At 45.5% G+C, this 13,133-nt stretch overlaps 1 protein-coding gene across 16 annotated transcripts in view; it reads right to left on the reverse strand.

Annotated features, from left to right (window-relative positions):
- The window catches only part of rims2a (regulating synaptic membrane exocytosis 2a), a 226,129-nt gene that overhangs the window by 77,470 nt on the left and 135,526 nt on the right, over positions 1–13,133 (reverse strand). For 11 of the 16 annotated variants that reach the window (XM_071384233.1, XM_071384236.1, XM_071384251.1 and 8 more), the window contains 4 exons: positions 7,707–7,837; positions 7,052–7,223; positions 6,240–6,399; positions 3,993–4,061 (listed from right to left, as the gene is read on the reverse strand). In XM_071384233.1, the coding sequence (XP_071240334.1) occupies positions 3,993–4,061; positions 6,240–6,399; positions 7,052–7,223; positions 7,707–7,837 (532 nt within the window). Of the gene's footprint in view, positions 1–3,992; positions 4,062–6,239; positions 6,400–7,051; positions 7,245–7,706; positions 7,838–13,133 lie in introns of all 16 variants that reach the window. The other 5 variants (XM_071384234.1, XM_071384238.1, XM_071384235.1 and 2 more) reach the window with 1 other exon arrangement.

The following is a 13,133-nucleotide window of genomic DNA, read 5'->3' on the forward strand; positions in this document are numbered from 1 at the left end:
TTTCCTCCTCATCTATTACGCACACACACACACACACACACACACACACACACACACACACACACACACACACACACACACACACACACACACACACACACACACACACACACACACACACACACACACACATACACACACACTGTGTGCTACCTGGCCTGCTACAGTAATCTACTCTCTCTCTGGCAACAGCCTCTCATTTGATGTGCATCAGCGGCAGGTTGAGACTAGCGTGGGCGCCTGCTGCCTGTGTCGAGGAGAGCAGCTAGTTACTGTAGTGCAGAGGGAAGGAGAAGAAACTCCCTGCTCCTTGTAGAGCTGCTGCAGTATCTTAGCTAGCTACCTTCTTTAAAACATCACATGATCCAGTACAGTACATTGACATAGATACAGCTGTATGGTCATATAAATCAAATCAAATCAAATCAAATTTTATTAGTCACATACACATGGTTAGCAGATGTTAATGCGAGTGTAGCGAAATGCTTGTGCTTCTAGTTCCGACAATGCAGTAATAACAACAAGTAATCTAACCTAACAATTCCACAACTACTACCTTATACACACAAGTGTAAAGGGATAAAGAATATGTACATAAAGATATATGAATGAGTGATGGTACAGAACGGCATAGGCAAGATGCAGTAGATGGTATAGAGTACGGTATATACATATCAGATGAGTACTGTAGGGTATGTAAACATAAAGTGGCATAGTTTAAAGTGGCTAGTGGTACATGTATTACATAAAGATGGCAAGATGCAGTAGATGATATAGAGTACAGTATATACATATACATATGAGATGGGTAATGTAGGGTATGTAAACATTATATTAAGTGGCATTGTTTAAAGTGGCTAGTGGTACATTTTTACATAATTTCCAACAATTCCCATTTTTAAAGTGGCTGGAGTTGAGTCAGTATGTTGGCAGCGGCCGCTAAATGTTAGTGGTGGCTGTTTAACAGTCTGATGGCCTTGAGATAGAAGCTGTTTTTCAGTCTCTCGGTCCCTGCTTTGATGCACCTGTACTGACCTCGCCTTCTGGATGATAGCGGGGTGAACAGGCAGTGGCTTGGGTGGTTGTTGTCCTTGATGATCTTTATGGCCTTCCTGTGACATCGGGTGGTGTAGGTGTCCTGGCGGGCAGGTAGTTTGCCCCCGGTGATGCGTTCTGCAGACCTCACTACCCTCTGGAGAGCCTTACGGTTGTGGGCGGAGCAGTTGCCGTACCAGGCGGTGATACAGCCCGACAGGATGCTCTCGATTGTGCATCTGTAGAAGTTTGTGAGTGCTTTTGGTGACAAGCCGAATTTCTTCAGCCTCCTGAGGTTGAAGAGGCGCTGCTGCGCCTTCTTCACAACGCTGTCTGTGTGGGTGGACCAATTCAGTTTGTCCGTGATGTGTACACCGAGGAACTTAAAACTTTCCACCTTCTCCACTACTGACCCGTCGATGTGGATAGGGGGGTGCTCCCTCTGCTGTTTCCTGAAGTCCACAATCATCTCCTTTGTTTTGTTGACGTTGAGTGTGAGGTTATTTTCCTGACACCACACTCCGAGGGCCCTCACCTCCTCCCTGTAGGCCGTCTCGTCGTTGTTGGTAATCAAGCCTACCACTGTAGTGTCATCCGCAAACTTGATGATTGAGTTGGAGGCGTGCATGGCCACGCAGTCGTGGGTGAACAGGGAGTACAGGAGAGGGCTCAGAACGCACCCTTGTGGGGCCCCAGTGTTGAGGATCAGCGGGGTGGAGATGTTGTTACCTACCCTCACCACCTGGGGGCGGCCCGTCAGGAAGTCCAGGACCCAGTTGCACAGGGCGGGGTCGAGACCCAGGGTCTCGAGCTTGATGACGAGTTTGGAGGGTACTATGGTGTTAAATGCTGAGCTGTAATCGATGAACAGCATTCTCACATAGGTATTCCTCTTGTCCAGATGGGTTAGGGCAGTGTGCAGTGTGGTTGCGATTGCGTCGTCTGTGGACCTATTGTGTCGGTAAGCAAATTGGAGTGGGTCTAGGGTGTCCGGTAGGGTGGAGGTGATATGGTCCTTGACTAGTCTCTCAAAGCACTTCATGATGACGGAAGTGAGTGCTACGGGGCGGTAGTCGTTTAGCTCAGTTACCTTAGCTTTCTTGGGAACAGGAACAATGGTGGCCCTCTTGAAGCATGTGGGAACAGCAGACTGGGATAAGGATTGATTGAATATGTCCGTAAACACACCAGCCAGCTGGTCTGCGCATGCTCTGAGGACGCGGCTGGGAATGCCGTCTGGGCCTGCAGCCTTGCGAGGGTTAACACGTTTAAATGTTTTACTCACCTCGGCTGCAGTGAAGGAGAGCCCGCAGGTTTTGGTAGCGGGCCGTGTCAGTGGCACTGTATTGTCCTCAAAGCGGGCAAAAGAGTTATTTAGCCTGTCTGGGAGCAAGACATCCTGGTCCGCGACGGGGCTGGTTTTCTTTTTGTAATCCGTGATAGACTGTAGACCCTGCCACATACCTCTTGTGTCTGAGCTGTTGAATTGCGACTCTATTTTGTCTCTGTACTGGGACTTAGCCTGTTTGATTGCCTTGCGGAGGGAATAGCTACACTGTTTGTATTCGGTCATGTTTCCGGTCACCTTGCCCTGGTTAAAAGCAGTGGTTCGCGCTTTCAGTTTCACGCGAATGCTGCCGTCAATCCACGGTTTCTGGTTTGGGAATGTTTTAATCGTTGCTGTGGGTACGACATCGTCAATGCACTTCCTAATGAACTCGCTCACCGAATCAGCATATTCGTCCATGTTGTTGTTGGACGCAATGCGGAACATATTCCAATCCTCGTGATCGAAGCAGTCTTGAAGCGTGGAATCAGATTGGTCGGACCAGCGTTGAACAGACCTGAGCGCGGGAGCTTGTTGTTTTAGTTTCTGTTTGTAGGCTGGAATCAACAAAATGGAGTCGTGGTCAGCTTTTCCGAAAGGAGGGCGGGGGAGGGCCTTATATGCGTCGCGGAAGTTAGTATAACAATGATCCAGGGTTTTACCAGCCCTGGTAGCACAATCGATATGCTGATAGAATTTAGGGAGTTTTGTTTTTAGATTAGCCTTGTTAAAATCCCCAGCTACGATGAATGCAGCCTCAGGGTGTGTGGTTTCCAGTTTACAAAGAGTCAGATAAAGTTCGTTCAGGGCCATCGATGTGTCTGCTTGGGGGGGAATATATACGGCTGTGATTATGATCGAAGAGAATTCCCTTGGTAGATAATGCGGTCGACATTTGATTGTGAGGAGTTCTAGATCAGGTGAACAGAATGACTTGAGTTCCTGTGTGTTGTTATGATGATCACACCACGTCTCGTTAATCATAAGGCATACCCCCCGCCCCTCTTCTTACCAGAAAGATGTTTGTTTCTGTCGGCGCGATGCGTGAAGAAACCAGCTGGCTGCACCGACTCCGTTAGCGTCTCTTGAGTTAGCCATGTTTCCGTGAAGCAGAGCACGTTGCAATCCCTGATGTCTCTCTGGAATGGTACCCGTGCTCGGATTTCATCAACCTTATTGTCAAGAGACTGGACATTGGCGAGTAGTATGCTAGGGAGTGGAGCGCGATGTGCCCGTCTCCGAAGCCTGACCAAGAGACCGCTACGTTTGCCCCTTTTACGGCGTCGCATAGGGTCCCCGGCTGGGATCAGATCCATTGTATTGGGTGGAAGGCAAAACACTGGATCCGTTTCGGGAAAGTCATATTCCTGGTTATAACGATGGTGAGTTGACGTTAATCGTATATTCAGTAGTTCCTCCCGACTGTATGTAATGAAACCTAAGATTACCTGGGGTACCGATGTAAGAAATAACACATAAAAAAACAAAATACTGCATATTTTCCAAGGAACGCGAAGCGAGGCGGCCATCTCGGTCGGCGCCGGAAGTAGAGTACTGTTTACCCCTGCGTTCGCTGCATCGACAGTATACTGATTACTAATCATGTGTGACTCTGTCAGAAGTATCTTACCTGACACTACCCCAACACCATCTTCACAGTCATAGTCAGAGATCTCACTGTCGCTGATTCTCTGAGATCCTGGAGGAGAGATGGAGAAAGGAGAGAAGAGGAGGATAGAGGTTAGTTTACTCCAGGGTCTGTACTCTTCCCCTGGTCAGACCATGGCTCTGTGGCCTAGCTGTCACCAGTGTTGTCCAGTTGGTCTCTAGACTCTAGATCAATGCCCCAGTCCTGGACATAGTCAGGAAAAGCAGCAGACACAGAAATAGAACACTATTTATTTTGAGAACACTATTAAAACAGTATTATATCTCAAAGTCACGTTCTTACATTGATCATCACTGACCACACTTCATAACCAACACAGGCAACCAAGACCTACATTTACTCTCCTGAAATATACTGTCTGACTCTTCTGGTTTTCCCCACCAACGTGGGAGCTGCCTATTTTAGATACAGTGTGATATAAAGTCTCATTTAAAGAGAACAGCTGTAACAGCTGTAACATATAGCTAGTGTGAGACATGATGTTTTCACGGTGGCGCTTTGAATTGACATTTCAATCATTCAATGTACATGTGAAGATGGAGTCTGAGAGGTATTCTACCGTCTCCACCGTCTACACAACTACTCCCTTCCTCATCCCGAGTCGTCCCCTCTCTCACTCTGCACTCGGTTGTTTTTCTGACTTATTCTCTGTTCAGTCAACTTAAATCAACTGGACACTTGGGCTTTTACAGAAATGACAAGTGCTGCATTCTGGCAGCCGCTCTCTCAGCTTCTCTCTGCCTCTCTTTTTCTGGCAGCCGCTCTCTCAGCCTTTCTCTGCCTCTCTTTTTCTGGCAGCCGCTCTCTCAGCTTCTCTCTGCCTGTCTTTTTCTGGCAGCCGCTCTCTCAGCCTTTCTCTGCCTCTCAATTTCTGGCAGCCGCTCTCTCAGCCTTTCTCTGCCTCTCTTTTTCTGGCAGCCGCTCTCTCAGCTTCTCTCTGCCTCTCTTTTTCTGGCAGCCGCTCTCTCAGCCTCTCTCTGCCTCTCTTTTTCTGGCAGCCGCTCTCTCAGCCTTTCTCTGCCTCTCTTTTTCTGGCAGCCGCTCTCTCAGCATTTCTCTGCCTCTCTTTTTCTGGCAGCCGCTCTCTCAGCCTTTCTCTGCCTCTCTTTTTCTGGCAGCCGCTCTCTCAGCCTCTCTCTTCCTCTCTATTTCTGGCAGCCTCTCTTTTTCTGGCAGCCGCTCTCTCAGCCTCCCTCTCCCTCTCCCTCACGTCTCAGACGGGCTGAAACTGTTTTAACACTCTTGTTTTAGAGCGGTCAGCTCTTTCACCTCACACACACACAGATGCCCCGTAAAAATTGTCCCAGCTAATCTCAAGCCTTAACATTGGAAATACATGTGCAGGTTACATACAATAGAAATATGTCAAGTCAAGTGCAAATACAAGTTCACACCCAACAGACACAACATACACAGACACAAGCAGAGGAGAAGAAGAGCAAAAACCAGCACAATTATCATAATGTTTTTCAAAGGGAAAGTGTTGGCATAGGGCAGGAGATGAGACAATGCATTGCACTGGGAAAACAAGTGGTCAACATATTCAAATGATAAACAGAGGAGTGGACAGAGATCTTCTGATAGAGCTAAGTCACCAGGATCTGGACTGGGAAACAGAAACCTGCCGGGCCCGAGACTGAGCATGAGGCAGCCATCTTGTTTGAGGACTGCGGTGGAGCGGAGAGGGAGCATAGCGAGGATTAAAGCCAATAGTGGGACAGCTAATGGAGGAGTGGAGTGAGAGAACACTTTGGAGGTAGAGAACAGTGCAGTAGGACTGAAGCAGAGGGGAGAGACAGAGTCTTCGTATGAACAGCAACACTGAGTGGAGAGAGAGCTCAGTGGAGAGAGCAGCGTGGAACAACAAGCGGGGGCCGTTACCTGAATTGTACGAATACGGCCCTTTGTCTGTAAGTATCAGGTTGAGTTGAAAGGGATAAGAAAACAAACACCATATGAACATACTAACAGTAATAAATACTTCATAAATCATTCAGGCTTTGGCAGACAGGCAAAGACAGTTGGTAACAGGGCACCTGCCAGCCACCATATTGGCTTTTCAAAATCATCAGATGAACGGTTGGTTCGCCACTCATGTCTCATTCCCTATCCTGAGGTATGGGGTTCGAACAGACAGGAGCTTTCCTACACAGTTCTAGTATAGACTAGTATACAGGTTATGGATGTTTGGGCAGAGGGGTAACCTACTCTGTATGGGTAGCCTCCTCGTGGGGCTCTCTCCGTGGAGCTGTCTGCGCTGGGGGTTGGGCGAGGTGCGGGGGAGGGGCATGGAGGACACGTCGTGGGTCTGCAGCTTGTACCAGTGAGGCTCATCATCCAGCAGGGCTGTCTCCAGCTCTATCAGTATCTAAAGGAGAAACACACCAACGTCACTACACACACACACACACACACACACACACACCACACACACTCCTCAATACACTAGCCACTGCTAACTAGACTCATTCCAGAGCAGATCAAGACCTCCACAGGCATGGCCCGACATCATTTTTTAAATAAGGTTTTCCAGCAATCCTGATTGGAAGATTCTGGATTTCCTGCTTATTTCCTCCAACCGGGAGGATTTCTGGAAGACCTGGGAATTCTGGGAAAGTTACCAGAATTGTGCAACCTTATTGGCAGTGAGGACAGAGTATGTGAGTATGTGCTGATGTTACAGTAAGCATCATGGGTCGATGACATCAACCCCCAGTAGCCTATCATCCTTCCTATGGAATGTAGGGTTTTATCAAGAGCTTGACTCTATTGGTTGGATTAGTTGAGCTATCAGAGTTACTGTCCTAATCCTGACTGGATGGGTATGTTTGGTATTATATCAGAGACGGATGAGTGCCTGAGTCTGGTTAAGTGGTGGCGCTGCCGACTCGTTACAAATATAGCCTCAGCCGCTTATCTCCGTGTCCCTCTATACATGTCTTTCTTTCTACCTTCCGACTGTCTCTGTCCATAAAACAATAGAAAACTATAAAGAAACAAAAAGAGATGGATGGGCTTACCTCTCCCAGGAACTCGCTTTCCTCCTCCCTGACCCTGGCCTGGTCCCACAGGGTGATCTCCAACATGCGCTCACGGAACTCCCGCCGGTGCACAGGAGAATACATAAAGGTCTGGTTCCATTTGGGCTCTAAGGATTTCTTTACCGTTTTTGTTCTCCTCTTGCTTTTGTCGCTGGAGGAACAATAATTCAAACTGTTTTTATTTACAACCATGGTAGACAAGACTCCCGAACAGGTCAACACAGCACAGGACGATGGGATGAGCTGGGGAGGGAGCGTCATGTTGGAGCCCTGTTCAACTTTCTAGCATTACTTCCATCTGTCTGAGAAGGGGTTCTCTGAGCGCAGTGAAGGTGTAGGTCAACGTGATCACATGATGATCTTTGTGACGATAGCAGTTTAAATGCAATGTGACATGACCCCAAATTCAATTACCAGAAGAAACAAATGTATAGGTAAATAAAACCAAAGACATTCTTACCATAAATTCAACATTCAGTGAGACTATTATGCGAGTGCCCAAATCTGTATCAATCAACCAATGGCAACTTTAGGATATTGGAGGATAGGTCTAGCCACTAAGAAATGCCTGTGGATGGAATGAAGTGAAATGCTGCTAGCTAGATCATTCTGTAGTTACTGTCTCTACTCTTACCTTCTGTCAGGGAGGAAGTAGATTTTGACGTAAGGGTTCCTGGGGCGGCCATCTTCCCTAGAAGGCAGGTCCTTGGCTCCCAGGATGGTGACTATTAGCTGATGGCCCACTTTGTCATACCACAGTTTGACCTATGGATGGGACAGAACAGGGTCACATGGTCAATGGGCTGCCAGTAGGGAGGGGGAGGGGGGGGGGGCTCTATATCAGGGAAACCTCTTAACCCTCCACTTGGAAAGCGACTGGGAATGCAGGGTTTAGCACCAGCCCTGCTCTATATTAACTAACAAACACACCTGATTCAGCTAATGAAGGTCCTGCATGGTGAGCAGCTAATTAGTAAAATCACTGGATTGTGTTAGATTAAAGCAGGGCTGGAGTTAAAGCCTGTAGCCAGCACCTCTCCTGGAAGAGGGGTGGCCACCTCTGGTTTAGGCATTAGCAGGTCACATGCTTAGCGGGGGGGGGGGGGGGGGGGGGGGGGGGGTGATACAGATCTGTACTGTATATCTTACCATGACCTACATCTTACCATGACCTATTTCTTACCATGACCTACATCTTACCATGACCTAAATCTTACCATGAACTAAATCTTACCATGACCTAAATCTTACCATGACCTACATCTTACCATGACCTACATCTTACCATGACCTACATCTTACCATGACCTAAATCTTACCATGACCTACATCTTACCATGACCTAAATCTTACCATGGCCTAAATCTTACCATGACCTACATCTTACCATGATCTTAATCTTACCATGACCTACATCTTACCATGACCTAAATCTTACCATGACCTACATCTTACCATGACCTACATCTTACCATGACCTACATCTTACCATGACCTACATCTTACCCTGCGGCTGCTCTAGCCACATTTTCTAGGTGTGTTTGAGTGGAAAGGATTATACAGTATGTGTATCTGTATTCATATCTACAGTATCCTAACTCTTGGTATCTAAACCATTACAACATGAGAATTAGACCAACATGCTTTGAAATGAACACTTACTGATTTGAGTGTGAAATTGTATTTGGAACCAAACAACACAATGCAGGCCTCTACGCTGACCTTTTTTACAAGGAGCACGTGTGCACCTAAGTTGAAAAATGTAGGCACACACAAAGATATTTACGAGCACAATGAAAAATATTTGAGGTAATAAAGCTAGAATCCTTCATTTTTGTAGGCGTACTAGTGCTCCTAAATTAAAATTCCAGGACGCACAGCAAAATATTTAGGCGCATATGCTAGTAAAATGGTCGCACTGTAGAGCCCTGCAATGCAGTGTCAGATACTCAGTGTATAGCTAAAATATACATATAAATCAATCATGCTGTCATGAGTGGCATCAAAGACACTTCACACTTGTCAGAGCGAAGTATGTACATAACAGAGAACACTTAGAAGTAAGAAATGAAATAAAGAACATTTACGGAAATATTTGTTTAAAAAAAAAATTGCTAAATATATGTTTAAAGAAAATTAAATGAAATATTAGAGGAAAATCAAGCCTTCTAAGCACTTGCACATACTTATGTAGATAATGACGGGAGGAGTCTTGATCATTGCATTGACTATCATAGTTATTTCCTTATGCATGCAGCAATACAAAGCAACAGCAAGCACTTAATACATACAAGATCAGTCAGGAGATCTGATATTGTCAAACAACATAGGCAGTAGGGGCCTTCAGGTCAAACAGCTTGCACTAGGAAAACTTCCTCAACACAAGTCCCCTATGGAAAAGATGTACGTGCAATTCTGACCATACTACAGCACTGCCCATATGACTAATGGTATAACACTTAAGCGACAGATTCACCTTGAAAAGTTGAAATTGAAATTATACCCCTGATGTAATACATTACACTGCCTATATTTCCTGTACAGTTGGCTACATCATTTCCATTGACATTATTGCATGGCCTGGTTAAGTAGAGCATAACACTGCTTCTACAGAAGGCTAATAGATCTACCTCTAGGAGCTGCGCCAAGGGTACACTACACACCTATTTATAGACTTCCATTCTCACCCTCTCCTTATCTGACAGATAGTGTGAGGTGTTGGCAATACATCACCTACCTTTAAAACGAGGAAACCAACAGTGCATATCCTACCAGAAACTCTCTATATTTTTTTGTTCTAAGCTAAGCTGATGCTTGACAAGGACATGATGGGACAAATATACACATATGATCTCCCAAATAACATGAGTATTCCACAACTCTCACAAGCTAGCCAGAGTAATGACATCTCCTTAAAAAGGCCCCACGGTAAGATAGAGACACCTTGCCTGTTCAGTTCAAGTGAATTCTGTATTCAAACTCTAAAATATGATTTTGAATCTGCTTTAAAATAAGGGACAGTTATCTTAGCCCACCTTTAACTGCAACAGGAAACTTACGGCCATTCAAAAATGTCAACATAAATATTTGCCAAATGTTGTGTTCATGATTACCAGTTGTTGACCGCTGTTGTTATAGCAACCTATTCAGGACCTGAGGGCGTCAAGCCAATTGAGGATGATGTCCAATCTAATTTCATGTTCCACAGAACAAATAAGCTCATTTATTTGTCCCACAAAATGTAAAAGTTTTACTAAAACATTTAAGGAGACACCCTCCTTTAATTGCCAATGTGTAGCACTGTTGTAGCTGACTAGGTACACAATTCCCATGTCAGCTAACATGTTGAGCAATAAGTTTGAGCTTGTTGTTGCTGTTGAGTGTAGGCTACAGGATCTGACAATCTGTTTGAGCTTGTTGTTACTGTTGAGTGTAGGCTACAGGATCTGACAATCTGTTTGAGCTTGTTGTTACTGTTGAGTGTAGGCTACAGGATCTGACAATCTGTTTGAGCTTGTTGTTACTGTTGAGTGTAGGCTACAGGATCTGACAGTGTGTTTGAGCTTGTTGTTGCTGTTGAGTGTAGGCTACAGGATCTGACAATCTGTTTGAGCTTGTTGTTACTGTTGAGTGTAGGCTACAGGATCTGACAGTGTGTTTGAGCTTGTTGTTACTGTTGAGTGTAGGCTACAGGATCTGACAGTGTGTTTGAGCTTGTTGTTACTGTTGAGTGTAGGCTACAGGATCTGACAGTGTGTTTGAGCTTGTTGTTGCTGTTGAGTGTAGGCTACAGGATCTGACAATCTGTTTGAGCTTGTTGTTGCTGTTGAGTGTAGGCTACAGGATCTGACAATCTGTTTGAGCTTGTTGTTGCTGTTGAGTGTAGGCTACAGGATCTGACAATCTGTTTGAGCTTGTTGTTGCTGTTGAGTGTAGGCTACAGGATCTGACAATCTGTTTGAGCTTGTTGTTGCTGTTGAGTGTAGGCTACAGGATCTGACAATCTGTTTGAGCGTGTTGTTGCTGTTGAGTGTAGGCTACAGGATCTGACAATCTGTTTGAGCGTGTTGTTGCTGTTGAGTGTAGGCTACAGGATCTGACAATCTGTTTGAGCTTGTTGTTGCTGTTGAGTGTAGGCTACAGGATCTGACAATCTGTTTGAGCTTGTTGTTGCTGTTGAGTGTAGGCTACAGGATCTGACAATCTGTTTGAGCTTGTTGTTGCTGTTGAGTGTAGGCTACAGGATCTGACAATCTGTTTGAGCTTGTTGTTGCTGTTGAGTGTAGGCTACAGGATCTGACAATCTGTTTGAGCTTGTTGTTGCTGTTGAGTGTAGGCTACAGGATCTGACAATCTGTTTGAGCTTGTTGTTGCTGTTGAGTGTAGGCTACAGGATCTGACAATCTGTTTGAGCTTGTTGTTGCTGTTGAGTGTAGGCTACAGGATCTGACAATCTGTTTGAGCTTGTTGTTACTGTTGAGTGTAGGCTACAGGATCTGACAATCTGTTTGAGCTTGTTGTTGCTGTTGAGTGTAGGCTACAGGATCTGACAATCTGTTTGAGCTTGTTGTTGCTGTTGAGTGTAGGCTACAGGATCTGACAGTGTGTTTGAGCTTGTTGTTGCTGTTGAGTGTAGGCTACAGGATCTGACAATCTGTTTGAGCTTGTTGTTGCTGTTGAGTGTAGGCTACAGGATCTGACAGTGTGTTTGAGCTTGTTGTTACTGTTGAGTGTAGGCTACAGGATCTGACAAGGAGTTTGAGCTTGTTGTTGCTGTTGAGTGTAGGCTACAGGATCTGACAGTGTGTTTGAGCTTGTTGTTGCTGTTGAGTGTAGGCTACAGGATCTGACAAGGAGTTTGAGCTTGTTGTTGCTGTTGAGTGTAGGCTACAGGATCTGACAATGTGTTTGAGCTTGTTGTTGCTGTTGAGTGTAGGCTACAGGATCTGACAAGGAGTTTGAGCTTGTTGTTGCTGTTGAGTGTAGGCTACAGGATCTGACAGTGTGTTTGAGCTTGTTGTTGCTGTTGAGTGTAGGCTACAGGATCTGACAATCTGTTTGAGCTTGTTGTTGCTGTTGAGTGTAGGCTACAGGATCTGACAGTGTGTTTGAGCTTGTTGTTGCTGTTGAGTGTAGGCTACAGGATCTGACAATCTGTTTGAGCTTGTTGTTACTGTTGAGTGTAGGCTACAGGATCTGACAGTGTGTTTGAGCTTGTTGTTACTGTTGAGTGTAGGCTACAGGATCTGACAGTGTGTTTGAGCTTGTTGTTGCTGTTGAGTGTAGGCTACAGGATCTGACAGTGTGTTTGAGCTTGTTGTTGCTGTTGAGTGTAGGCTACAGGATCTGACAATCTGTTTGAGCTTGTTGTTGCTGTTGAGTGTAGGCTACAGGATCTGACAGTGTGTTTGAGCTTGTTGTTGCTGTTGAGTGTAGGCTACAGGATCTGACAGTGTGTTTGAGCTTGTTGTTGCTGTTGAGTGTAGGCTACAGGATCTGACAGTGTGTTTGAGCTTGTTGTTACTGTTGAGTGTAGGCTACAGGATCTGACAATCTGTTTGAGCTTGTTGTTGCTGTTGAGTGTAGGCTACAGGATCTGACAATCTGTTTGAGCTTGTTGTTACTGTTGAGTGTAGGCTACAGGATCTGACAGTGTGTTTGAGCTTGTTGTTACTGTTGAGTGTAGGCTACAGGATCTGACAGTGTGTTTGAGCTTGTTGTTACTGTTGAGTGTAGGCTACAGGATCTGACAGTGTGTTTGAGCTTGTTGTTGCTGTTGAGTGTAGGCTACAGGATCTGACAATCTGTTTGAGCTTGTTGTTACTGTTGAGTGTAGGCTACAGGATCTGACAGTGTGTTTGAGCTTGTTGTTACTGTTGAGTGTAGGCTACAGGATCTGACAATCTGTTTGAGCTTGTTGTTGCTGTTGAGTGTAGGCTACAGGATCTGACAGTGTGTTTGAGCTTGTTGTTGCTGTTGAGTGTAGGCTACAGGATCTGACAATGGAAGGGTGTCTCTCTGAAATATTTCCTTTAGATTAGTTAGTCATGCAAAGAGTCGA

The sequence above is a fragment of the Salvelinus alpinus genome, chromosome 35, assembly GCF_045679555.1.
Source record: "Salvelinus alpinus chromosome 35, SLU_Salpinus.1, whole genome shotgun sequence".
NCBI classification, from domain to species: Eukaryota; Metazoa; Chordata; class Actinopteri; order Salmoniformes; family Salmonidae; genus Salvelinus; species Salvelinus alpinus.